At 41.8% G+C, this 27,804-nt stretch overlaps 1 protein-coding gene across 5 annotated transcripts; it reads left to right on the top strand.

Moving 5' to 3' along the window:
* Positions 1-27,804, top strand: LOC120048322 (thyroid hormone receptor-associated protein 3-like). Of its 5 annotated transcripts, none has more exons than XM_038994204.1 (11): positions 4-412; positions 9,198-9,319; positions 18,691-19,635; positions 20,365-21,093; positions 21,462-21,634; positions 22,191-22,302; positions 22,757-22,841; positions 25,002-25,183; positions 25,578-25,758; positions 26,045-26,194; positions 26,404-27,804. In XM_038994204.1, exons 2-11 carry the CDS (start codon positions 9,228-9,230, stop codon positions 26,656-26,658), a joined length of 2,904 nt encoding a protein of 967 aa, XP_038850132.1. In that variant the 5' UTR covers positions 4-412; positions 9,198-9,227; the 3' UTR covers positions 26,659-27,804. The 5 variants fall into 5 exon arrangements, with proteins under 5 accessions (XP_038850136.1, XP_038850134.1, XP_038850132.1 ...); XM_038994203.1 differs by having other exon boundaries at positions 25,566-25,758; XM_038994205.1 differs by lacking the exons at positions 4-412; positions 9,198-9,319 and adding an exon at positions 17,521-17,577 and having other exon boundaries at positions 25,566-25,758.

Raw genomic sequence — 27,804 nt, 5'->3', positions numbered from 1 at the left:
CTCACACCCCCTGCTGCGCTGCGAAGGAAGGTTCTACTGTAGTCAGTACTATAGCTTCGTATGCGTTCTCGGATAATTTCTCCACTTTGAATTCATTCCTCGTGAGCGCACAGCGCAGTGTCGCAATACAACTGCTCTAGTTATTTAATGTGACATGAATATAAAACGGACCTGATAAAAGGCTTGTTGAACGAGCTGATAAACGTCATTCCCGCACATTTTTCGGTCAATAAGATGCTTGACACACAGTAGCCAAAGTTAGCTCAACTGGCCTGTTTATTCGGACTGCAACCTATCATCGAAAATTACTTGGCTGACAGTGTGACAAAACGGATCCTCCGCCGACTGTCACCCAAGAAGCTATACGACCCGGACCCGCCAGAGGAGCGTGAAAAAAACAGAACTATCGGAGGTAAGTTATAGCCTGTCTATCCCTGCTGTAGTATGTCCTTTTATCCCAACCAGCTACTATATATGCTATAATGTATTACATGTGAAGTTGTTCTCGTGGCACGATACAGTGTAATGTTATGTTTGTATTTCTCTGGGATTTCTTCGACACCATTTGTCAAGCTACTAGCGATGGGTCGTTCGCGAACGAGTCAGCTCTAAGAGCCGGCTCTTGTAGGTGAACGTTGGGAGCCGGCTCGCATATCAGAAGAACCGAATCTATTTATAAAAATATTTAAAAAATAAGATATGAATGATCAAAAGATTTAAATGAATAGAATTAACTAATTCAAAGAACGTAAAAATAAATAAATTAATTTAGGCCTAAATACTCAAGTGCACCACACATTCGTTCTGAAAGATCTGCAGATCTTCTGAGCTGGTGGTAGAACAAGGCCTCTGTCTACCCACGGTTTACTAAAGTCATGACAGAGAGACTCTGCATAGTTGCCACATCCGTTCCCTCAGAGGGTCTTCTTGAAACAAATAATTACTGAGAGAAGAAACCGCATCAGCCCCTCGAAAGTGAGGGAGCTTGCATTTCTGAATGCAAATCTCTCATAAAAGCAAAATATGATCAGCATTGCTGTGTGCTGCTGGTTATAACATGGCAATAAAGAAGATAGAGAAAAGAGGGACCAGTTTAATGTTTTAACTGGGATGCTACCGTTTTGCACATTGTTATTTATTTTTCTTTGATATGGTGCAATATTATATTATGCTGTTCAGATTGTATTCGTTTTGAATGGTTAGATTTATATGCACTTTGTTTATATACATTAACAAGTTATACTTTAACTGTAAATGTTTAATAGCATTATTTTTCATAACAAACCAATGCATTTTTAAATACATTGTGGTTAAGGTAGAGATGGTTTCATTAAAACATTTAATTAGAATTGTTTTAACACCAGTCATAGTCAAACTATCGCAAACTGTTTTGACTTGAAACGATACAAAACATATTTTTTTTAAAGAGCCGTTTGGGAACCAAAAGAGACGGCTCTTTTTGGTGAGCTGAGCCGAACGAGCCTGCTCACTGAAAAGAGCCGGAATGCCCATCACTACAAGCTACAGAAAGTCAACAGCTCGATGTCACTTTCACTTTAAATGCATTTCATGTTGTCAATTGATTGATCAGCAATGCTAGAGTTCAGTCAGCCAGTGAGGTATCCAGCTTTCTTCATAAATGCATCAGTTGCATAGAGCAAAACACATTCATAGTTCATAGTTCACCCCCCAATTATAATTTCTAATTATTTCGGAGTAAAAAATGGGACATGGTTGATTGTGCCGCCCTATTCATAAATAATCACTACATCATAGCATATCCTGTTGCAGTTTGCTCTAAGATCCTGGTTTATTGTTCTCTTAATGCAAATAATATCTGTTCAAATGTACACAGATAAGAAAGGTGTAACCACATTCCCACCTGTATCCTGGCACAGGTCCTTATAACAAAGAGGGTGTACTGTACTGTCACTTGTTTATTTATTAAGAATAACTTTTCTATTTGCTGTTAATGGGGATCATTGTAAAGCAATATGATTTACAGTAATTGGCCTTGTGGTCTTTTACAGTATGTATGCTCTGTTGTTGACTAGTCTACAGTTGATGCTGTGAATGCATGGGTGATGCCTTCAATTCTTTTTGTCACTCTCCAGTGTCAAGGTGTTGTATCTACAGGGTGCTGTATCAACACTTGTCTTTTCACAGGATTCACAACTTTACGTGACATTTCTTTTCAGACAGTCGCAAAACGGGATGAGAAAAGGTGGAGTTCACAGGAGAAGTCGACAATTTGATATGGCGTTTTTGACTCTGTCAACTCTGGGGTAACATCACGTGTGTGTGAATGTAACGACCCTGGCCCTGGTAGAATGGCTGACACTGAAAGTTGACCAAATACATCAGATATCTACAGCTTTAGACTACATTTGAATGAAGATGTCTGTCAATGGGCAACACCTAACGTTTACATCATCTCATCACATTGCTGATATAAGGAACGATAGCTTGCCATTTGCCATGCTGTTCGCAACGGACCAAAATAGAGAAGACCTTTAGCTGTTGAGTGCCATCTTGATAGCAGCAAGTTGAGTAGCATGTCCTCACAATTTGAGGATGCCTCAGTACTGTTCTGCTATGTATTTTCAGGACAACAGTTGTGTAAATCAAAAGCTCACATAGATATGAACTTTCCTCCTATTTACAGGAAGAAATAAACATACTGATTATAGAGCTGACTGAGGAGGTTTTTAAGAAATCTCAAGTAGGAACAAAGAGTGATTATATGTACTGCACATGGATCCTACTCCATTGGTGGGAGTGGATGGGAATTCGCTGTGGCGGTTCCACCCAATAGAGGGACTGTCTCACGTAGACAGACACTGAACTTTTAGTGAGGACACTGCTATGGGGCCCTGTATTTTCTCACTCTGAGAAAATAAACCACATAACTTTCTCAGCCTTTCAGTTATTAAGTGATTTTTTTTTTGGGGGGGGGGGGGGTATTAATGATTATTGTTGCATTGTCCAATTCAATGTTGGTTTGTCAGCTTCGGACAGTGTTGAGTTTGCCTCAGAAAATCACAATGACGCAGTCATGGTGGAGTTAATTCTTATCTGAGAGTTCCATTATTAATAGGCCTAAATCAAGTTACAATGGGCCTATTTGGTAATAAGGGAACTTTAAGAAACATAATAATTATCCTATGATGTCCATGGAACTGTATGAAAGGAAGCGACACAGTGTATCTTGACTCCAGCAGCAATCCATCCATGAAGTCCGCTTGGCAATCCATGAACCGCCTCTACAAAGCCACGTCTTGAGGGAAAACTCTGACACTCTGACAATGATGCCCACATTTCAGTGACAGTTGCTGTTGGGAGTGTTGTCTCAGTGGTCCATATAGTTGCCAAATGTGATTCCAGCTGCTTCTGATGCATCCAGGTCTTAATGATAGAGTAGTTGACTGAGCGGGGTGTGTCTGCTTATATTCTTGCTGCTGTATCGAGTTGCCCAACCATTGTTCGCAACAACTTCTGCCCTTAAATAAAATGAACAGGTGACCGGGCTTGAGCAGCTGTCACTCTTTGCACCAGGGTGGGTGTTTTTGTGAGTCTGTCAGTAGAGGGTACATAATTAGTGTAGATGCTTGTTACAGCCTTTTGGATGTTTAAATCCTAGTGATTAGGCTGGGGAGCACACTCTGTTAGGAGGAGACAGGCAGCTGCCTCTGGTTATCAATTGGAAGTGGGTCACTGTGCTCTGACTGAAATGAACCCATGATTCATCACACTTTACTGACACTTATTACTTATTAAGTTACAGTTAACTACACCTGGAATGGGCTACACATATCCTTGCCATTTTACCAGTAAGATAAACCAGTCACACACAATTCAGGGGAGCATCTATTTAAGTTAAAGATGATGATACATGATACAATAGTTACCTAGTGAATGCCCAGTTTGCCCAGTTTTGGCCCCTGCAATGCACTACACGGTTTTACCAGTAAGATAAACCAGTCACACAAAATTAAGTGAAGGAAGTGATTATACTCTAGTTACCTAGTGGATGAATGCACAGTTATGGCCCCCATCTTGTTTAGTTTCATTTGACAGGCATTTGAGAGCTTTCAGAAAGGTTTATTCTCAGCCATATGAAACCTGTCCCGAGAGAACCCTTAAAACAGATGTTTTTCTTGTTTGTTTAATGAGTTTTAAACAAATTCTTGGTATTACAGTATATGCACTTATACAGCTATAGGCTACGGGTATTAAGTCAACTGTGTATGACTGGGAGATAAAGGTCTTCTGCAGAGAGTACTTTACAAAATGTCTCATTTCCTAATATGCCATACCATCTGTTGACCAGGGTTTAGGTTCCCTTTATTTTCCAAATCTGGATACGGGAGCACGCTCTGAATGCTGGTCATGAAATGTGCCCGGTAAGAATAAAAGCATATTCCAGTGCCTTCAGGAAATTAGCCCTGGAAGCCAAAAATAATAAGTGCAGTCTGCAATGAAGAAAAGCGAGGGAAGGAGTACCATAGAGGAGTAGCAGGAGGAGGGATCCATTTCAGTACTCACCAAAACAGTAGCAGGGATATACTCTGCGACCACCATGTGCTGCTTGATGCCGGTGCACCGTTTTTGAAGTCCTCCCAATGTTTAGTCTGCAATTTCCTCCTCACGGCATTTCCCCTCAGATGCTTCTCAAAATGAAAAATAAATGTTTTGATCCCTACTCACTTAGACCGAAGATCATGTGCCATGGAGAGTGTCCATAGACTGAATAACCTCATCTGCTGGATCATATGAATCCCCTTAAGGAATCGTATTTACCCTCCACAGGGGTAAGGAACATGTTAAGATGTTAGGCACTGATTGTGCTATTCTGGAATGGACATTCTCGGGCCACTGATTGGCAGTTGCATTAGGCCCAATAATCAGATCATCTTCTCAACTCTCATGAGCCAATCCACCTGCTGGTCTGGCACCATATGACCATTATCCTTTCAATTACTTTATTTCGGAGAGTGTTTTTCACACATTGTTGACATTCAAGGTGAGCCAGAGGGACCTCTTCTCTTCTCTTTATTGGCAGCCCAGTTGTTCAGTCTGTGAAACTTATAAAGCTCTCCAGTAATGTCTTGTAACTTTGTATAATCAAATCAAAGTTTATTGGTCGCGTACACGTATTTGCAGGTGCAGCGAAATCCTCCAACAGTGCAGCTCCAACAGTGCAGTAATAATACCTAGCAATATGAAACTATACGCACATAATCCAAAAAGTAAAATAAAAAATATATAAAAAATATCAGAACGAGCAATGTCAGAGTTATTGGGTATGCCCATCTAGTACCGGGTCGGATCTCTCTTTGCCTCCAGAACAGACTGAATTATTCGGAGCCTACAAGGTGTTGGAAACGTTTGTTGCTCAAATGATATCAAGGGACCTAAAGTGTGCCAGGAAAACATTCCCCACACCAGTACACCACTGCCACCAGCCTGTACCAGCCATGATGGGTCCATGGACTCATGCTGCTTATGCCAAATCCTGACCATTGAATTGCACCTCCACTTTGTTCCTGTACTGTCGAATATACACTGCAGTGATGATGACCAAATAAAATTATCTTGGGAGGTAATGTGGTCGGCATTTGATGGGGAGGTATTCCAGATCGGGAGAACAAAAGGACTTGAGTTGATGTACGTTACCACAATCACACCATGAGTTGTTAATGATGAAACAAACCCCTCCGCCTTTCTTTTTCCCTGAGAGTTTTTTCTTCCTGTCTGCACGATGGATGGAGAACCCCGCTTGCTGAATAGATGGGGACAATATATCCGGAGAGAGCCATGAATCTGTAAAACAGAGTATGTTACACTCCCTGATGTCTCTCTGGAAGGAGATCCTCGCCCAGAACTTGTTTACTTTATTGTCCAGGGATACACGCCGCTTGAGTCTGACTAGGGCCCCACTTCTTCTTCCACTTCTCTGGACTTCTTCCTCTTCACCGACATCGGAATTTTGGTGCAGCCCCCAGATGAATAGAGTTCCCTCGGAAAGTTAAAACAAAGGATTCAGGTCAGGGAAGTCAAATTTCTGCTCAAATTTATGGTGAGCAACTGCTGATCTAATGTCCAAAAGTATTTTTTTTCAGCTGTAGGTAATAATCCAACAAACGCTCTGAGCAAATAATGTAAGAAATAACACAACAACATCAAAAAAACTGCAAAGTTGTCTAGGAGCTAGAAACAGGGCGACCGTGTCTGTCGGCACCATCTTGTTCTGTCGTGTATAATGATGATATAGTAACGCCCCTGAAAATTCAAAACAAAACAAGACATGACCTTTTTCAAGGGCAGTCTCGCAAAAAGACGCATTCTTGCATTCTAACTACCCGCTATTCAAAGCGCTCTGAACAAATTAAGGGAATCGTTCACAAACATTGGCACATTTTAAAATCCGATGATAGTCTCGGTAATGTGTTTTCGGACCTTCCATTGGTCGTATTTTCGATATTCCTGAACAACGTCTATTTGCGCCCCTACTGGATGGAAATTATAAGTGTAATGGCTGTGCTCAATGCAATGGCACTTATAAATGCAGATCCTTCAAACACCCACAAACAGGGAAATCGATCCCAATCAAAGGTGTTATTACGTGCTCCACTAAGGCAGTTATTTATCTTATAACTTGTCCTTGTGGTAAAAATTATGTGGGTAAAACAAAGCGTGAATTAAAAGTACGTATCTCAGAGCATCGTAGCACCATTAGTTGCCAAAACTTGACCTACCCAGTTGCGGCCCACTTTTTGGAGGCAGGCCACTCGATTTCGTCTCTGCGTTATATTGGCATCGAACATGTCACCCTCCCTAGGAGAGGGGGTGACCTTGATAATTTATTGTTAAAACGAGAGGCTGCCTGGATCTTTAACTTAAAGACCCTTGCTCCCTTCGGTCTCAACGTGGACTTTGATCTGAAGCCATTCTTGTGATTGTTGTGACTTTGCCATTGTGGTTGTTTGTAGGCTTGTGTGGTCTTAAGTGAGTCTATGATCGTATGCTATCCATTTGTATTTATTGTATGCTGCTCTTTCTATGCCATTTTAATATTTGAGAAATTAACCAATGATATTAGGCCACTCTTGGCCATGATTATAGACACCTGTGTGTCTTGACACTATATAAACGAGTCATCCCGCAGTGTCTGTGATTGTACCCTGATGAAGACAGCTTGCCTGTCGAAACGTTGGTAAATTAAATATTTTTTGCATCTGAGCTCCTAGAGTGTGCGGCTCTCCTTTATTTTCATAGTAACGCCCCTGACCTGTAAATGTTGGCTGTCATTTTCTATTACATTCCATTTAGCGCTGAGACTGATTTGTATGCTATAAACGTGTTATAAACATCAGTCATGTATTTTGTTATTTCTTCATTGTTCGCATCGTGTCCATAAAGCCTTTGCTGTCACTCCTCATACTCCTTCTCTCTTTTTATTTTCCACCTTTGCACGTGAAGTGGTTCTAAAATCTTCTACAAGTGAACAAAAACAGGGTTGTAATACTATTAAATATTGGAATGATGAATGAGTTTTCAGTATGACTCTGTGCCGGATAGATACCATAGAATGCTGTCATAACAATGAGACTGATGGCCGTTTGGTAAGAAGAAAGATAGTAGTGAAACAACCCCTACTCTTTCCTCTTTTATCTTTGTTGAAAGCTGCCATTAGTCTATTTTTGAACAGCTGGCTATAAGGATTCCTCTCTTGGGAGAACAAACATTCCCATCAACCATTCTTAGACTAGCACAATAATTAGGGACAATGTGACAGGCTAGTGGAATGTAAGGTGATTGTTCCATTTGTTACTGGATATATAAAGTGTGTATAGAGGCTTGAGCCTAAAATGCATCTATCCCATTATAGTGACGTCTAGACGTAAGCAGACTTAGTGTAAGGTTCCTCATCTTTTCTTGGGACTAATACAAGTCAAAAGTTCAGTCTCATCACTGGAATGAAACAGATTCCTTAATGCAAATGACTGACTACATGAAACTGGTTTGACTGACTACATGAAACTGGTTTGACTGACTACATGGAACTGGTTTGACTGACTACATGAAACTGGTTTGACTGACTACATGAAACTGGTTTGACTGACTACATGAAACTGGTTTGACTGACTACATGTAACTGGTTTGACTGACTACATGAAACTGGTTTGACTGACTACATGAAACTGGTTTGACTAACTACATGTAACTGGTTTGACTGACTACATGAAACTGGTTTGACTGACTACATGAAACTGGTTTGACTAACTACATGTAACTGGTTTGACTGACTACATGAAACTGGTTTGACTGACTACATGAAACTGGTTTGACTGACTACATGAAACTGGTTTGACTGACTACATGAAACTAGTTTGACTAACTACATGTAACTGGTTTGACTGACTACATGAAACTGGTTTGACTGACTACATGAAACTGGTTTGACTGACTATATGAAACTGGTTTGACTGACTACATGAAACTGGTTTGACTAACTACATGAAACTGGTTTGACTGACTACATGAAACTGGTTTGACTGACTACATGAAACTGGTTTGACTGACTACATGAAACTGGTTATGTTACTTGCTGCAGTATCCACACTGTTCTCCAACAGTATTTTGGCAGCAATAGTTAGTGTACGCTAGTAGCTTTTTTTGCACTTCTTTTAAAGTTGCTTCACTGCACATTTTTGCACAAAAGCTTTATGTCTCTTGGAGGTATTGTTGTCATGGTTTTCTGGAGTCATAGCTCTTTATCTTAATCCCTCTGTTTCTGCATTGACTGTAGATAATCATTCAGCGGCCTAGCCGTCTGGTTGTAGTTTGCCACCTGACACTTCGGTCACAGTGATTTACAGATTTGCCCACTTTTACCCTTTGACAGCCATTTTGCTCTAAATCTTCAAAAAAAGAATCCTTTATCTTGTTAAGTTGTATTAAAGTGTGGGTATCTCCTATGTAGTAGGCCTCATTGAAGAATATCCGTTTTTGTACGCAAAAATTAAATCACAGTCAATCAAGTTTATTAATCCTATGACCAGCACTTTAGCTGATAAAATTTTTCCTTGTTCTACTTATTCAATGTTGCCTATGTGGGCCTATTAAAATGTCGGTGAAATGTTGAAATTGAGTAGATGCTCATGATCACTGACTCCCCTCTGTTTGTCTGACAGGCTGTTGTCTCAAAGAGGTAGCTTGCAGTGATGTCCAAGGCAACGAAGTCAGCCTCCAAGTCTCGGTCCCACTCCCGCTCCAGAAGCAGCTCACGATCCAGATCTCGGAAACATCGCTACAGGTGGCTAACAACGTAACTTACTGTAACTTATCTAACTTGCTTACCTACAAATTACGGACCACCTCAAACTAGGACCACCTCAAACTAGGGCATTGTTAAGAATTCATATTATTTTGTCTATAAACAGGTTAAGATGGATGAGGCAACATATTCCACCTTATAAGGACTTATGAAGTATTTTTTTTCTGTCTATAAATTTCACAAAAGGTCATTACATGCGTAGGGAGCCTGAAGAAGATTTTGAAACAGAAACAAGACAACAACACTTTTTCTGAGAAAGATTGTTTCCGTCTTTCTGTCTATATGGAAAACGAGATAAGAGCTGCTGACAGCGTCTTGACAGATATGCTACACATAGATTGTAAGAAATGCTTTTGACCCAACAAAGGTTGTTGCTATGTCGATTAGTCAAGGTTTTAAATGTTTTAAATGCTCCTGATTGGTTGCTGACCTCCAACAGTTATGTGTGGACTATACATGCTATTTTTGGGCCTCAATGCATGACCTGTTTCATTTGTCATCACCAACATGTGAGGTTCATTGGAGCATGTCAAATTGTGTGCATGGCATGTTTCATTTGTCATCACCAACATGTGAAGTTCATAGGAGCATGTCAAATTGGGTGTCAAATGAAAGCTGAGTCATAAATGTGTTACAAAGTATCTATTACCTTATATCATGCTTTATAAAGGGTCCATAAATGTGGTATGACCGTGTGACATAATCACCAATGTCAAATGTAACATAAATCACTATGTCGAATGTGATATAACCATGTGCTTTATAAAGGGTGAGATGTTGGGTCGAAGGATTGGATTACGATCTAAAATAAAAGTCATGTTAGTCACAAGACCCCTAATCTCATTCGCAGACCCTTCCACTCAAATGTGCGGAAGTTCTGGACGACTAACACATCAAACTTGGCTTTTATTAGTTATGGTTAGATTTAAAATCACATTTTAAGAAGATAAATTGTGGAAGTAGGCAGGATTTTGCCATAATTATTTATTTTTTACTGTGTTAGCTAGTGACAATGACAAATACGTTACTCAGTAAGGTCACTCCTTTAGAATGATATGGTTGCTCCCACTAAGGACAACTTTGAATGGTTGATATCCCAGGCTTATATGTGTGCAATAGCCTGGAGACGATTTTACACCAAGAAACACTTACCTTGATGAAAGCTCCCAACCTAAAGAAATTGAAAGTGTCTTTCTTCTGGAACCAAGTTACATGTTCCTCGGTGCACAAACACGCACACAACAAAAACGAGCGGTGTTGGGTCCATCAGGTCTTTGACACATTCACCCACTCCCCCGCTGAAAGATCAGCCACAAAATGTTGGCACCATTGTAACAGGTTGTAATCAAGCCCTGGTCTCCAGCATGGGAACAGAAGAGGAATACCTGTTGCGGTGGTCTCAGGTTGGACTACTCCAAATCATCTTGGCTCTGACACACGCAAAAGCTTTGCAGGTCCATTAACCCATTTAAATACCTCACAGTAACCTGTGGATCATGAGAGAACCTTCATAAATCAGCAGAACGTTAATAACCTATTTACTGACACTATGTAGTGTCCTGTAATACTTTTTTTGAAGTGAGACATCTTCGGTCATTCATAGCACATCCATTCAGACTATATTACATGATGCTTTACTTCATTTAAAGTCAGAAACATTTTGTAACCGAAAGGTTGCTAGATCGAATCCCCGAGCTGACAAGGTAAAAATCTGTCAAGGCAGTTAACCCACTGTTCCTAGGCCGTCATTGTAAATAATAATTTGTTCTTAACTGACTTGCCTAGTTAAATAAAAAATAAAGTAATATGATGCTGTACTTACTATAAAGTCAGACACCTTTGGTCATTCCTAACACATACATCAAGGCTTAATGATGTTAACACAAATTAATTATCTCTAACAAATAAACATCAAAGACATGTTTAACCCATACATGTCCTTTCATATGCATATTTTTAAACAATACAAATAGTTAAAAGTTTCAAGTCCAGCAATGCAATTACATTGAACATTGCACAGAACTGTGAATAGTGCAGCTTGTCCCTGAGATGGCGGACAAATGGTTCTTGCCTCTCTGCCTCATGGAGGTACTGGATGTTGGTTCCAACCTTAAACATAACAACAAAGAAAGTTAGCATGTCTGTTAGGAAATGCCTTTGTCACACCATCTGGATAAGGGCATTTCTGTGCAGCGCCAGAAACTAAATGGGGAGATGGGAAATTCCATTCGATTCATATTATTATATTCCCCTTTCATTTACAAATTTCATGACGTGACTATGAGACGTGGATGTATTTAAGGGGATTTTTATTTAGCTGAGCCTGCTAGCTAGCTTGCTAAATTTAATCTAGCTAGCAATTGCTGTAAAATTACCAAAATTATTTAAAATAACGACTGAGGTAGCTACAGTATATAATCTAATTCAACCCTTTAACTACTTTAAATTACAGCAAATAAAGGTTCATTTGCTTGTGTCACGCTCGCTATCCTCAAACTCCCTGTCATAAATCGACCAAGGCGCAGCGTGCATGTAGTTCCACATCTTTTAATGAAAGTGAAACCGATACAACCAAAAAACAAACAGGTAAACAGCAAAGAGCGTGACGCAAACCGAGGTGCACACAAACACACACGGCAAATAATTACCCACAAAACACAGGTGGGAAAAGGCTACCTAAGTATGGTTCTCAATCAGAGACAACGATAGACAGCTGCCTCTGATAGAGAACCACACCCCACATTCACATTGGCTTATAAAGCAATAACTATTCTGGGTGCTGCAGTAAAAGTATTGTAGGGAGTACTCTGTAGGGTCTATAGAATGTACAGTACCAGTCAAAAGTTTGGACACACCTACTCATTCAAGGGTTTTTCTTTATTTTTACTATGTTCTATATTGTTGAATAGTAGTAAATACATCAAAACTATGAAATAGCGCGTGTTAAACAGCTTTGCACACTCTTGGCGTTCTCTCAACCAGTTTCATGAGGAATGCTTTTCCAACAGTCTTGAAGGAGTTCCCACATATGCTGAGCACTTGTTGGCTGTTTTTCCTTCACTCTGTGGTCCAACTCATCCAAAACCATCTCAATTGGGTTGAGGTCGGGTGATTTTGGAGGCCAGGTCATCTGATGCAGCACTCCATCACTCTCCTTCTTGGTCAAATAGCCCTTACACAGCCTGGAGGTGTGTTTTGGTTCATTGTCCTGTTGAAATACAAATAAAATCAAATTGTATTTGTCACATGCACTGAATACAACAGTGAAATGCTTACTTACAAGCCGTTAACTAACAATGCTGTTTTAAGATAAATATGTGTTAAGTAAAAAATAGATAAGTAAAAAAATAAGAAATAAAAGTAACAAATAATTAAAGAGCAGCAGTAAAATAACAATAGTGAGGCTATATACAGGGAGTACTGGTACGGAATCAATGTGCGGGGGCACCTGTTAGTCGAGGTAATTGAGGTAATATGTACATGTACGTAGAATTAAAGTGACTATGCATAGATAATAAACAGAGAATAGCAGCAGCGTATTGGGGGGGGGGGGGGCAATGCACATAGTCTGGGTAGCCATTTGATTAGCTGTTCAGGAATCTTATGGCTTGGGGGTAGAAGCTGTTGAGAAGCCTTTTGGACCTAGACTTGGCGCTCCGGTACCTCTTGCCGTGCGGTAGCAGAGAGAAGAGTATGACTAGGGTGTATGGAGTCTTTTACAATTTTTAGGGCCTTCCCACTAAGCGCAAACCAGATGGGATAGCATATCACTGCAAGATGCTGTGGGAGCCATGCTGATTAAGTGTGCCTTGAATTCTAAATAAATCACTGATAGCGTTATCAGCAAAGCACCCCCACACCATCACACGTCCTCTATGCTCTATGGTGGGAACCACACATGGAGGGATTATCCGTTCACCTACTCTGTCTCACAAAGAAACGGTGGTTGGAGCCAAAAAACTCAAATTTGTACTCATCAGACCAAAGGACAGATTTCCACCGGTCTAATGTCCATTCATGTCTTAAAGTAATGAATGACTGTCGTTTTCCTTTGCTTATTTAAGCTGTTCTCGACATAATATGGACTTGGTCTTTTACCAAATAGGGCTATCTTCTGTATACCACCCTTACCTTGTCACAACACAACTGATTGGCTCAAACGCATTAAGAAGGAAGTAAATTCCACAAATGAACTTTTAACAAGGCACACCTGTTAACTGAAATGCATTCCATGTGACTACCTCATGACGCTGGTTGAGAGAATGTCAAGAGTGTGCAAAGCTGTCATCAAGGCAAAGAGTGGCTACATTGAAGAATCTCAAATAGAAAATATATTTTGATTTGTTTAACACTTTTTTGGTTACCACATGATGTTATTTCATAGATTTGATGTCTTCACTATTATTCTACAATTTAGAAAATAGTAAATATAAAGAAAAACCCTTGAATGAGTAGGTGACTGGTACTGTATATATGGTGTCATTTCTTGGGGCTCTGAATAATATGAAGTGTTGCTGGCCATTTACTCCACCCATTCCATTGGCGGTCACAATACGAATCATTGTATATGGAATACATAATCATCACATGTGCGATTATTGCACTACGGAAAACCCTCTAACCAAACAACAGTGCAGGGCATGAGCGCAGAATTAAAGGGCAACTACACAAAAAAATCTACGTTTCTTAGTTTCTTTATAAGGCATGACATATAGTTATAGATTATTTGTAACACATTTATGTAGTGTTTATGAAGGCTTTTTGAAGGCTTTATGAAGCCTTTATAAGCTGCACGTCATTTAAAGCTGGAATAAGCGAAGGCTTTGATTTCTTGTCAAACATGGAAAATGGGTCTTATAAAACATCTACCAGAGAAAGTCATAAAGTCATAAATTAGAAATACATTAAAACACAATAATGTTGAAGTAAAGACCCCTGCCAAATAATATCAACACTTAACATGTTTTCTGCCTTCAGTAAGTTTAAGAAACATTGCCTTGTGCCTTGAAATTCTGTTACCAATATCCCACATACTCTATCTTTAAGATATTTTCTAATTTCTAATAAGAGGAGAGAGGATAATGAAAGTTCACAGAAATAACAAGTAAAGGTAGAGCTATCAATTAGTTATAGTGTTTTTACTAATATACACTTTGTTTATGAATTATTAAGTGGATAAAACTTGTAATTCTGCGACCAAATCGGTAACAGAATTTCAGAAAGATCGGTAACAGAATTTCTGCTATTTTAATAGGCTAAAATGGGAAATCATAGTAGTCACAAACCACAGTTGGGTCACCTGCTACTGTCCTTCCACTGGAATATGGTTATGTTCAGCTGATAACGGTTTCCTTTCTATTTCTGTCGTCAGGTGGTCAAAACAAGAGTGTGAAGAGTCGGACAACCCCTCCCTCTCTCTCTCCTTCTCTACCTCCAATTAATGTCACCTCTCACAGCTCTTACTGACACCTACCCATGAGCCCCCTCTCTTTCCATTTACTGTAACCAGCAGCATCCTCATCCTTCATTTGGCCCAGATCGGACCAAATCTGAACCAATCATAGATATCTATGTTACACAAAATTGGAACGCACAGTACATTACAGTACAGTAGAGCACAGTAGAGTACAGTTGTCACGACTTCCGCCGAAGTCGGTCCCTCTCCAGGTTCGGGCGGCGTTCGGGCGGTCGACGTCACCGGTCTTCTAGCCATCGCCGATCCACCTTTCATTTTCCATTGGTTTTGTCTTGTCTTCCCTCACACCTGGTTTCAATTCCAGCAATGACATGTTGTGTATTTAACCCTCTGTTCCCTCCATGTCCTCGTCTGGAATTGTTTATTGTAAGTGCTTGTGCACGTATTGTCTGGTGTGCGTCGGGTTATGTACCCATTGATTGTTCTGTTTTCCGGTGAGCTTTTGTTATTAAACTGCGCCGTTGGAAACACAGCTTTTGCTCTCCTGCGTCTGACTTCTCTGCCGCCAGTACGCACCCCTTACAACAGTAAAGTAAAGAAAAGCAGTGTATAGTTCAGTACTCGAGAATAGAGTGGAGTAGAGTTCAGTACAGTACACAGTAGACCACACTAGAGTTGAGTACACTATAATGTATTGTACTGAACTGTACAGTTCCGAATACTGTTCTGAACTGAATTATACTTTACTAAATTCTACTCTACTTTAATATACTCTACTCTACTGAACTCTACTGTACTGCACTGAATTCTACTCTACTGTGCTGTGCTGTACTCTACTATACTCTACTGAGCTCTACTGTGCTGTACTTTGATGTCCAAACTTGTGAAACATAGACGTCAATGATTGGTTCAGATTTGGTCCGTTCCGGACCAACCAAATAGGGTCTTGTTTGGTGGCGGAGCTCATTAAAAATAATATCCAAATATGCAAAGGAGGATATTGCATATTTCTACCTTTGTGTACCTATTCAGGATACATCACCATGAAGAGAATGACATTCATATCCATAGTTATGCATTTATGTGTAGGTCAGATCAGAGACCCATGATGAAATTCCTTTAACTCAATTATGTTAATGGGTGTAAATCCACTTCACTTAGTGTAGTTCAATAAACAAAATAGATTTTTTCAAAGACAGTGTCACGTATACTCCCTCTCCGGCCTCTAGGTCACCAGGCTGCTGATTATCCCGCACACCTGTCACCATCGTCTCACGCACCTGCGCCTCATGACACTCACCTGGAATCCATCACCTCCTTGATTATCTTCCCTATATCTGTCACTCCCCTTGGTTCTTTCCTCAGGTGTTATTGACTCTGTTTCATGTCGGTGCGTTGTTTGTGTTTCGTGTTTGTTGGTTTGTTTATTTATTAAAACACTCACTCACTCCCTGAACTTGTTTCCCGACTCTCAGTGTACTCGTTACAGTCAAGGTGTCATGTCATAGCTGACGCCCCAGTCTTTCTGCAGATGTCCATGGTGTAATATTTGAGTGTGCTTGGAAGGGGTTACAGTGGTGCTGAAGCATACACTTTTTGATTTCCTGCCTCAACCCATGCATTTCCTGTGCTTTATGGTGAGTTGGCGCTCATATTAACTGCAGAGCGACAACAGCTTTGTACTGGCCTTACCCAGGGTCGGGTGCACTTTATACGAAGGGAATTGATGTGTGTGGGAAAGAGCTCTGGTGCTGTGATGGCACACTTGCCTCAGTGAGACTTGGTTCTTGGCTATTGTAATGAGCTCTCCCACTACTACACAGGCCTTTGACTTGCACCAGAAACATTTCAGAATTATTTGCATTACCCGCACCTCTCTGATTCGGAGGGGTTGGGTTAAATGCGGAAGACACATTTCAGTTGAATGCATTCAGTACAACTGACTAGGTACCCCCTTTTCCCTTACTACGATATTGGCATTCCTTAATAGGCTACATGTTCAACATCTACCTAGTGCTTTTACTATGATGTGTAGCCCTAAATGGAAATGAATCTGTCAGTCGGCTGCAATGTTGTTCATTTGCAAGGGAAACTGGTTTGAGTGTGACGCCACCGGCCACTCTTGCTGCTGGCAGAATTGTTTTGTGGAGTCTAAAATGCATGGCAGCTCTTCTCCGTGGAGTGACACTGCATGGCACTATTAAGCCATGGTCTTGAGTTCTGTGAGTTCAGAAAAGAGATGGCTTGAACTTGCAAGTCAATGCTGGACCTGGATTGGCCTATCACTGTTTAGTGTATGGAATGTAACCCTCTCACAGTACAAGACGGCACACGCCAAAAACATGACTTATTTTAGATGTAAGCATTCTATGAAATGTTCCTTCATCAAAAGTACTGCATTTACCCACAAATCTTTAGCATTTCAAGTGAAATTTAAATCCAATGCAAAGATAGCCTACATTGTTTGGTTTTAAAATGCTGTACATGCTGTATTATGTAATATTAGGCCATTTCCATCATAAAACTGTGCTTTTAGCTGTCCTAAATCCCTGTATATAGTAGCTGGCTGACTGAATTTCTCCTTTTAGCCTAGGTTTCTGGGCAGGCTGGCCAGCCAGGGTAATTGGCAAGCCGAGCCCCCCTCCTTTTGCTTTGAAGGATTAGAGTAGACATTTTTCCCATATGGCCCATGTGACTGCCTCTTTCCTCTAGTGCTTAGCATAAGAGACGCAGAGTGTCTTGCTTTCAATGTGAGTGTGCAATGCTGCTCGGTGCACTATCTTCTCTACCTACTCTTTATTCCAATGAAAAAACACACTGGGTGAGTAGTACCGCAGGGCTCTGTTATTTACTTCAAAGGTTTCCAGATGGGTCTTACTTAGGAGTACTAGATTGTTCTGTCAATAGTGGTTTTCTTTTTCGATTTTGTGCGCTTTTAGTCTAAGTGATGTAATTTTAGGTATTTTTCTGTAATGCTGACTGTAGTTTGAATTTCTCCTTGTTATTTGTGCAAGTTATCCATCTTTGCCTGCGTAGGGATATCGACTGCAGTGCAAAGCTGCTGAGCAGTTTGAGATTTTGATGACTTTTAACTCATATGTTATCAAAGGATTCTGACTATTTACCAGGCTATTTATCGTCGGATCGTGCTGATATGTGAGTAGTCTCAGATGTATCCTCTTTAAATGAGGTTGTTGTCTTTACTGTAGCTAAGATGGACCATCTTAGCTACAGATGGTCAACTAAATCTTAATACTTACAGAGGCGATAGATTGTTTAGAACCTGGAGAAACTTGTCTAGTGGTACTGAAGGCTACTTCGGTTATGCTTTAGTGTCCATGGTGCTATGGAGCCACCATGTGGACTGGGTAGTCCTCACAGCCATGTCTCTAGATGAATCGAGAAGTCTGTTTTTCTCCATTGCTCCATTGTGCACCCATGTATTCCCACCTCCCAGCAGTTACATTTTAAGATGTGGTTTGCTACCTCTGTTAATATATTTGTCAGATGCACACAGATGCGTCAGTGTGCCATATACATGGGATTATGATGTACTTTGCAGAAACAAAACTGCTAAGTACATGAGTGTCTGTCCCTTTTTTTTCTTTTCTTCCTGTAACCAGCAGGCACTTGATTATTTTTTAAGCTGTAGACCCAATGTGAACTTAAAACAAAATGTGTTGGCCTAGTTGTTTCAAAGGTCTTGGAAGGAGGACAGCATCACTTTCTTAAGCAACACAAACAAATGTATTGCTCAGGCTATAAGGTTGTTTATAGTCTTGAGAAAAACAGCATTGCACACCTTATTCCTCAAAGTACTTTTTTTCTAATGATATTTATACAATGGAAGATGTAATCAGTCATCTTCTCTTCGTCTTCCCTCCCTTTCATCTCTCTATCCCTTCTGCCTTCTCTCTTTCTCCCACTTTCAAAGCTCTAGGTCCCGCACTCGCTCGCGCTCCAGATCTCATTCTCCATCCCACAATAACCGAGAACGGAACTACCCAAGGGAGTACCAGAATAATAACCGCGAGTTCCGGGGCTACCACCGAGGCTTCCGGAGGCCCTACTACTTCAGAGGCCGAGGGAGTGGCTACTTCCCACGGGGGCGCTTCCAGAGGGGTGGGGGAGGCGGCTATAACAACTACCGCCCCAATAACTGGCAGAACTACAGGCAGCACCCCCAACAGCAGCAGCACCCCCAACAGCAGCAGCAGCAGCAACAACAGCAGCAGCAGCAACAACCCCACAGCCCGAGACGGGGACGATCCCGTACCCCTAAAAAGCGCTCTGGTAGCCCTCATTCCCACAGCCACTCCAAGTACTCGGACCGCTCTTCCTCGCCCCGATCCCGGCGTTCCCACCACTCCTCTTCCTCACATTCCTCCTCTCCCACACGCAGGTCGGGCTCTGGGTCGGCTACGCAGAACTCTAAGGATGTCAAGGAGGAGCGTTCTGCCTCCAAGGAGGTCCAGAAGAAAGGAGGAGGAGGAGGAGGACATGGTGAGCCCGTGGAGAACACAGGGGGGTCTGCAGGGCCTGATGGGGGCGACAGTGGGGACAAGCCCAAGGCTAACTGGCAGGGCGTGACGGATCACAGCAACAGCCCCAAGGGGTCAAGTCCTCAGGTGCGCTCAGCTGTTATCATTGGTCAGGGCGCTCCAGCTTCGACCCAGTCTAGTCCCTCTCCTAAAAGCACTAATGCTAATGGCCCCAATTACAATGGTGCCCCCTCATGGCAGATACAGACGGTGGGCAGTTCACCTTCCACCAAAAGCCCTTCTCAGAAAAGCCCCACACCTGTGTTCTCTGGCTTTGGCTTCTTCTCTAAAGACAACCTGGCAGGGGATAAAGCAGCTATCTCTTCAGTGTTCAAAAGGTAATACAAATATTTGTCTCCTTTTCTCTTTGCCACTTATGAAATATCTTTAGAAGTGAAAGGTTAACACACACACTACCATGTTTTTCTCATTTTTGGTGCAAGAATTTACTGCCCCCAAGTTCACGTTGTAGCACACGATTATTGTCAACATTTTGGTCAAAGACCCTTTTCATGGCTAGGAAATATCTGTCATAGTTATTGAAACCTTTCATTTAGTGAGGTTAGTAGATCGTTGTAATGTGCCAATTGTATGAGTCTTTTATTTGTATTTAGAATTCATGGTTCTTTCCCAATGCGTCATGCACCACGTAGAATGATTTGTCCCTGGTATTTGTTCATGGCCCTAAGCCCTTGGGGAAGTGGTGGTCGTCATAGCATGCTGAAACAGGAGTTTGTAAGTTGAGAAGGCATACCAGACCCTTGGGAGGTTTGAGATGTGTGTGTTTTCTTGGCCAGTCAACGCTGCACTAACCATGACAAATCCCTCATGGCTTGGGCCTTTGAAGAAGGGAGATCTTTTGCTGGCCGTCATATTCTATGTTTACAACTTTATCATCCATTACCCTAAGTCTTCCACAATAAATGGGATTTTTACCTACACCATTGACAAGCATCCTTATTTCTTTCGCATTGTTTTGTAATAAAGTTGCAGGGCACTCACCTGAACTGTTGTTCAAGATGCATTTAAACACAGTTGTTTCTCTTTCTCTCTTTGCCATTGTCTAGGTTCTTGGAAGAGCACAATCATAAGAAAAAGCAGTCCGGTTGGGAGAATGGCAGAGAGATGGAAACCAATGGTGGGGATGTGGAGCGGGAGAAAGGGAATGGCATGAAGGCCTCTGGGGGCATCTTTGACAGAGAGCCCGACAAAGGGGAGAATGAGAAGTACAGGGAAGACTTTGACGATGATGGGAATGTGTCGTTGAACCACTTCTTGAAAGCCTCCCCTTTCTTTTCCTGCGATGGCGAGGAAGAGGAGTTGATACCCAAGCCCCGTCCCAAGGTGCTCCGCAAAGAGCATGACCGGGAGGACGACGAGTCGCCCAAGCCCAAGAGCAAAGTCACCCTCTCGGCCCGCGAGCTATTTGAGGAGCGCTTCGGCAAGTGGGAGGACCTGGCCAACTTGCAGGTGGCTGCCAAATATGATGATCTTGATGCCATGGCGGAGGAGATTTACCGCAGCCGGAAGCAGGAGAAGGCTGCGGCCATAGCTGCGGCCCTGGCCAAGAGAGAGGCCATTGCGGGCATGCTCAGAGGCTTCTCCCCGGAGAACGTCAGCAAAGACAGGAGGAAGGAGAAAGCTGCCTCCAGCCTGTCCCCCACACCCGCACCATGGAGGAACTCTGACCGAGAGATGTTCGTGGTCAGGGGGGAGGACTCTCCCCCAAGGGCCTCTGAGAAAAGAGGAGCGGAGTTCAGTGTCAGAATGGATTCTCTCAGAGATGACATGGCAAGGTAAGCAGTATGCACCATCATCACATAGATTCACATAGAGACTCTGATGCCTTATCGCCTTGGATAGGTTTCAATCTCCATTAGCAGGAAGCCATGAATCATGAGACACACTCTTTGGCTCAGGCCTGGACCATGTTTTATAGCCTCTTTGAGTCATAGTTCTATGAAACCATGAGCTTTGTCAAAATGAATAAAGATGTGTGCTATGACAATTGAGATAATGACATTACCCCTCCCGATTAAATCTTTCAGGTGTTTATTAAAGTCTCATGAGAAAGATCCCATTCTCTTTGTTCTCTGTTTATTTTCGCCATAAAGGGAAGAGGTGAAACATCAAATGAAATGTTTTTGTTTTGTCTCTTCCCCAGCTCCTCTGGCTTTATGGTTGGTGAGCGAAGGTCATCACGGGATCTTGTGCATCCTACTAAAAAGGAGCAGGAGTTTCGCTCTGTCTTCCAGCACATTCAGTCCACACAGTTACAAAGGAGTCCCTCAGAGCTGTTTGCACAGCACATTGTCACCATTGTCCACTACATAAAAGGTGACTGACCTCTCTCACCCATGATCCTTTGCAACTGACCAGTCTCTCTGCTAGCTGTGCTTTAACACAGGTGCAATTGCGATATCAAAAGGTTTATATAGCCTATAGAGTATATCATTTGATAGGTCAAACTGAAAAGGGTTGCCAAATGCTTGTGAAATAGCTTGGCCAGTATGCCTATCTAGCCCTGCCACACATTGCAATCATGTGTGGGAAAGATTATGGAAAAATATTGCTGTACACCAAAAAAACATGGAGTCGTTTTTCAGGCACAAATGTTATCTAATTGAATTTGGTTTCGAGAAGTTTTCCAAAAATGTTTTTCATTGCTATGAAACATTTGCATGGGTATAATACATTTTATGACCCTATGAGGCTAATGAACTCACATTAAAATATATATATAACCTTTGATACAGCTGAAAATATTGTTTTTATGGTCACAAGCTAACACTGTGCGTAACTTATGAATTTAAAGTAATAGGAAAGTGCATTGGCACAGAATGTATGGTCATATCTGTTGTGTAACACAAGTTCTGGTTCCTGTTGATTACAGCACAGCACTTTCCATCCAACGGAATGACTCTAAATGAGCGATTTGCCATGTACCAAAGAAGAGCTGCACAAAAGGAAATGATGAAGCCAAGAAAGAGCCCCGAGATACACAGGTAGAGTCTCCTTCTGCGTGACCATCTCACCTTCAGTGTGCTGTGGCATCACCTCTAGTTTTATCAAAGCTTGCAAAGGTATTCGTCTTACCTTTTGTCATTCAGTGCACGTTCAATGGTGGTCTTGTTTGCTATGTGATATCCTGGAGTCATCCGGGTCTATACATTGCTCGTGGACAATTAATTTTAGTCCTCATCTGATCGTCACTGAAAATAAGAATAATTCCTTGCAGTCATTTCAGTACTCACCTGAGCAGCACAGACGTAAAACTAAGAGTAATTCAATACAGTCCTCACCTGAGCAGCAGACTTGAAACTAAGAGTAATTCTTGGCAGTCATTTCAGTCCTCATCTGAGCAGCACTGACCTAAAATGTTTTAGAGTAATCCCTTGCTTATGTTATATTTGCCACCTGAGCTGTGGCAAAGTTAGACCTTGTGTTTCTCTCTTGCAGGATAATTGATGTTTCTCTCAGTGCTTTTAAGAAACACTCTCACCTGTTTGAGAGGATGAAAAACTCCGGGGATGGCAGTTACAAGGTGACTGAACATTTTGAAATATGAAGTATTTTGGGAAACCTGACAAAACAACAGCAAGCGAGCGAGCGAGTGAGCCAGCCATCCACCTTTAGACTGCGTTCTCTGTCTAAGCCTGTGCTTTTCTTTGAAGGGAGATGCATAACGTCTAAAAGCAAAGCAAATGCAAAACGAGGCACATTGAATTTGTTGTGTGTTATATACTCCCCCTCCACGTATGATGATTTGGTTATACTGTGGGTACAAGCCCCCATGAGGCCATTGAGTCGAAAAAACATGAGGGGTCAGAAATGGAAACGGCCAATTTCTCCTGTGTCCAAGCCATTCAAAGGACTCTAAACAAATGTCATAGTAAGTATTATTCTTCAACAAATAAGGGGAAATATAGTCAAAAGCAAAACCTGTTGTACTTATAGAGTGCTTATACAGTCTCTAGGCCTACTTATAACTTCGGTCATTTGATGACATTGACTGAGACCATTTTGCGGTATGGCTACATTGAACTCTCTTCAAAACGGAAACATTTTAGGAGAATAAAACAGCGTGAAAGTCAATGAACTCGGCCTTCAGGAGTTTGAAACCGCATTATGTTGTGTTGCAGAGGTTCAACATTAGGTTGTGTTGCAGAGGTTCAACATTGTGTTGTGCAGACCTGGGAAAGTACACTGAACAAAAATTTTAACGCACCAATTTTGTAGATTTGACTGAGTTATAGTTCATATAAGGAAATCGGTCAATTGAAATAAATGAATTAGGCCCTAATCTACGAATTTCACGACTGGGAATACAGATATGCATCTGTTGGTCACAGATACACTATATATACAGAATAACTGTTCGTCAGGAGCTTAATGAAATGGGTTTCCAGGGAAGAACTGGGACATTTTCAGCTTCCAGGAATTGTGTACGGATGCTTGCCAAAGGGGGCTGTGCATTATTATGCTGAAACATGAGGTGATGGTGGCGGATGAATTGTACAATAATGGGCCTCAGGATCTCGTCACGGTATCTCTGTGCATTCAAATTGCAATCAATAAAATGCAGTTGTGTTCGTTGTCTGTAGCTTATGTCTGCCCATACCATAACCCCACCATCACCATGGAGCACTCTGTTCACAACGTTGACATCAACAAACCACTCGTCCACATGACGCCATACATGCCTTCTGCCATCTGGTACAGTTGAAACCGGGATTCATCCGTGAAGAGCACAATTGTCCAGCTTGTCAGTGGCCATATGAGCATATGCCCTCTGAAGTCGGTTACGACGCTGAACTGCAGTCAGGTCAAGACCCTGGTGAGGACGACGAGCACGCAGATGAGCTTCCCTGAGACGGTTTCTGACAGTTTGTGCAGACATTCTTTGGCTGTGCAAACCCACAGTTTCATCAGCTGTCCGGGTGGCTGGTCTCAGACGATCCCGCAGGTGAAGAAGCCGAATGTGGAAGTCCTCTGGGCTGCCGTGGTTACACGTGGTCTGCGGTTGTGAGGCCGGTTGGATGTACTGCCAGATTCTCTAAAACGACGTTGGAGACTGCTTATGGTAGAGAAATTAACATTCAACTCTCTGGCAATAGCTATGGTGGACATTCCTGCAGTCAGCATGCCAATTGCACACTCCCTCAACTTGAGACATCTGTGGCATTGTGTTGTGTGACAAAACTGCACATTTTAGAGTGGCCTTTTATTGTCCCCAGCACAAGGTGCACATGTGTAATGATCATGATGTTTAATCAATTTCTTGACATGCCACACCTGTCAGGTGGATGGATTATCTTGGCAATGGAGAAATGCTCACTAACATGGATGTAAACACGTGTGCAAAACATTGGAGAGAAATATGTTTTTTGTGCGTATGCAAGATTTCTGGGATATTTTATTTCAGCTCATGAAACATGGGATCAACACTTTACATGTTGCGTTTTGATTTTTGTTCAGTGTAGTTCCTGAATGGTCTGTTTTCACTTATGACGGTCAAATGTTACACAGCAGCCGTTAAACGGGCAGTTCCCAGAGTTTGTTGGTTAGTTATGGTCTTGTAACAGTTCTCCCGGCCCCTCGCATGCAGTGTACAAACAAGACTGATTGCAGACTGACAGCACCTCTCAATGCTAACCCATAGCATGTCCATGTCCTTGTGTTTTTTTTATTTTTACCTGCACAGGACGAAGGTAAAAAAATTAAGGGTGACTCAATGGACCTTCGTCTGGATATTGAGCGGCGTAAAAAATATTCCACCCGGGAGAGAGATTATAAACAGGATGGGGGGAGAGATTCAGGAGACTCCCCAGACGCTAGCATGGATAGGTCCGCTGAGAAATCCTCCAAGCACCACAAGAAGTCCAAGTATGTTCAACCAACTCAGACTCTATAGCAGTGGTTCTCAACCCTCTCATCGGGGCCCCCCGCAGTTCCATGTATTTGATTTATTACATAGCTAGCACACCTGATTCAACTTGTCAACTAATTATCACGCCTTTGACAATGTGAATCAGGTGAGTTAGTTCAGAGCTACAACAAAATTGTGAAAGGTCTGATGGTCCCTGAGAGGTTTTAGAACCACTTCTCTATCACAAGCATCACAATCACTTTACTTTACTACATTCCATTTACTACATTTACTTTACAAGTCATGTACATATCTACAACTAGCCAGGGTCTTACAAGACAAGCAATGGAGCTAACAATAAACTGACTTTTAAAGTTATTTTGGTCCCTCAACCTTAAGCTCTTCCTCCAGGAAAAACAAGAAGAAGCAATCTCGCTCTCGCTCCTCCTCTTCATCTGCCAAATCTCACAGGGGAGGAGACTATACCCACAAGGAGCCTGAGCTCAAAGACGAGGGCTTTAACAAGGCCAGGCTGGGGCCTCGGGGGGACTATGGCGGCCCCACGGAGAGGGGACGAGGACGCGGAGGCTTTGTAAGTCTGCTCATGGATGTGCACTCATATTAATTTTGGAAAGTAAAGGATCTGATAAAGAATAGAATCATTAAAAGAACAATACAAAGTACCGCCACAACTAACCTGAAAAAAACTATATAACTATAAATAGAAAAATATGTCATGATAGCAGTTTATTTTCTTCTTTGGCTTTGCACTTGGAAAGATTTATCTAGAAATCAAACTCATCGATAGTTATTTTAATTTGTGCAATAATTGTCTTGTTTTTGTGATCTGTGTTCTCTGTGTCTGACTCATATTGCAGCAATTTAGAATAAGAGGAAGGGGCTGGAACAGGGAAAATGACCAGGGAAACAATGCTAACGGTAATCCCCCTAACATGGCCATACCAGTTCACCCCAAGAATGAGGACTTGGACCCAGAGTACACCCCCAAGAGCCGAAAATACTACTTGGTAGGTTTGTACCCATGCCATTATAAATTATATATTTGTTTCCTCTTGCCTATATCTAAAATTCCATACTCAAATTAATTCATTACTCAAATCGGTGAATTCACCAAATTCACAACTCATTTGAACTTGCTAATAATGGTACTACCTTCAAGCTCACTTCAAGATATTAATTCTTTCTCTCCTTTCCTGTCTTTCCATTTCTCCTTCAGCATGATGTCAGGGAGGGCGAGAGGAAGTGGGTGGACAACCGAGGACGGGGGAACTTCCTGCGTGGCAGCAGGGGCCGTTTCATTATCCGGAAGGCCAGCGTTGGCCCACCCAACAACAAAAGCAGCCCCAAGTGGACACATGACAAGTTCCAGGTCAACGGGGGGGAGGAGGAGGGCGAGCCCCAGGAGGAGGTAATGGAGCAGGACCACAAAGACCAGGAGAAGTCTGAAGACATTGAAAACACTGAGCAGTGAGGGAGAACAGGGAGAGAGAAACATTGTACCAGCACAGTGGCAATGTTCTACTGTCTCAAGTCATCTGGGTCGTGTTCAAATGGATGAAAACAGACTGAAACAGGGGAGGAAAGAACTACCTGGACTTGTCCAGTAACAAACATTGTCCAATAAGAAACTACCTGGACTTGTCCAATAAGAAAAGACCCTGCTCTCAGCCTTTATCCATCACAATGGCTGGACTTGGGAGAGAGTTACCCGTGCACAAATACACACATTAGGAATCAATCAGGACTCTCTTTGACACAATATCTTTATGCAACATTATGTTATACTTTTGTCAGGGTATAGTTAACTTGTGTTTTATCTGCTTATAGTAGAAACACTGTTAGACAGTGAACTGCTGTGTTGGAAAAGGAACTATACGTAACCAACCTCTGCGCTTGATAGGTTAGCACTATGAACAGTGCATTGTGGGGTGTTATGCCTCTTAGTACAGGGCTGATGCAACATTGCATAACACTTTTTTTATATCTTGATGCGAGAAAGTCACACCTTTTTGCAAAGCATGACGAGGATATTTTTGTGCCTTAGACTTGTTCAAATATGTCAGACACATATTTATCTAATTAAATTACTTTTGAGGCCAAACAGATTAATACTATACTAGAAGATACACATTTTATTTATTTATTATACAGTAGTGATAAATCGTACACTATTATCCGTCAACCGCAGAAAATGCAGTATACTGTTTTAGGATTCAACAATGTAACCTACGGATTCGAATACGTAGCATTCAACTACTTAACATTCAACTTTGTAGCATGTTTTTGGATTCTACCAGGGTAAAGTACAGCTAGAGGCAATCGAAAGCCCTTTTTACATGACAACTGGGACAGTTTCTAATGGTCTATATGGTTTAGGCCGTATGGTTTATAGTGGTCTTGCTAGTCCAGCATCTTGCAAATGACCCCTTTGACAATGGGACCAATTCGGGTCAAAGGTTATATTCTACAGACCTGCATTGTGGAGCGAAACAGATGCTCACAGTCCCCCAGAAGAGCAAACAGCAGTGGTGGAAAAAGTACCCAATCGTCATACTTGAGTAAAAGTAAAGATACCTTAATAGAAAATGACTCAAAAAGTTGTCACCCAGTAAAATTC

The sequence above is a fragment of the Salvelinus namaycush genome, chromosome 5 (genome assembly GCF_016432855.1).
Source record: "Salvelinus namaycush isolate Seneca chromosome 5, SaNama_1.0, whole genome shotgun sequence".
NCBI lineage: Eukaryota > Metazoa > Chordata > Actinopteri > Salmoniformes > Salmonidae > Salvelinus > Salvelinus namaycush.
The sequence above is the reverse complement of the archived record's forward strand: the minus strand, read 5'-3'. Positions and strand labels throughout refer to the sequence as shown.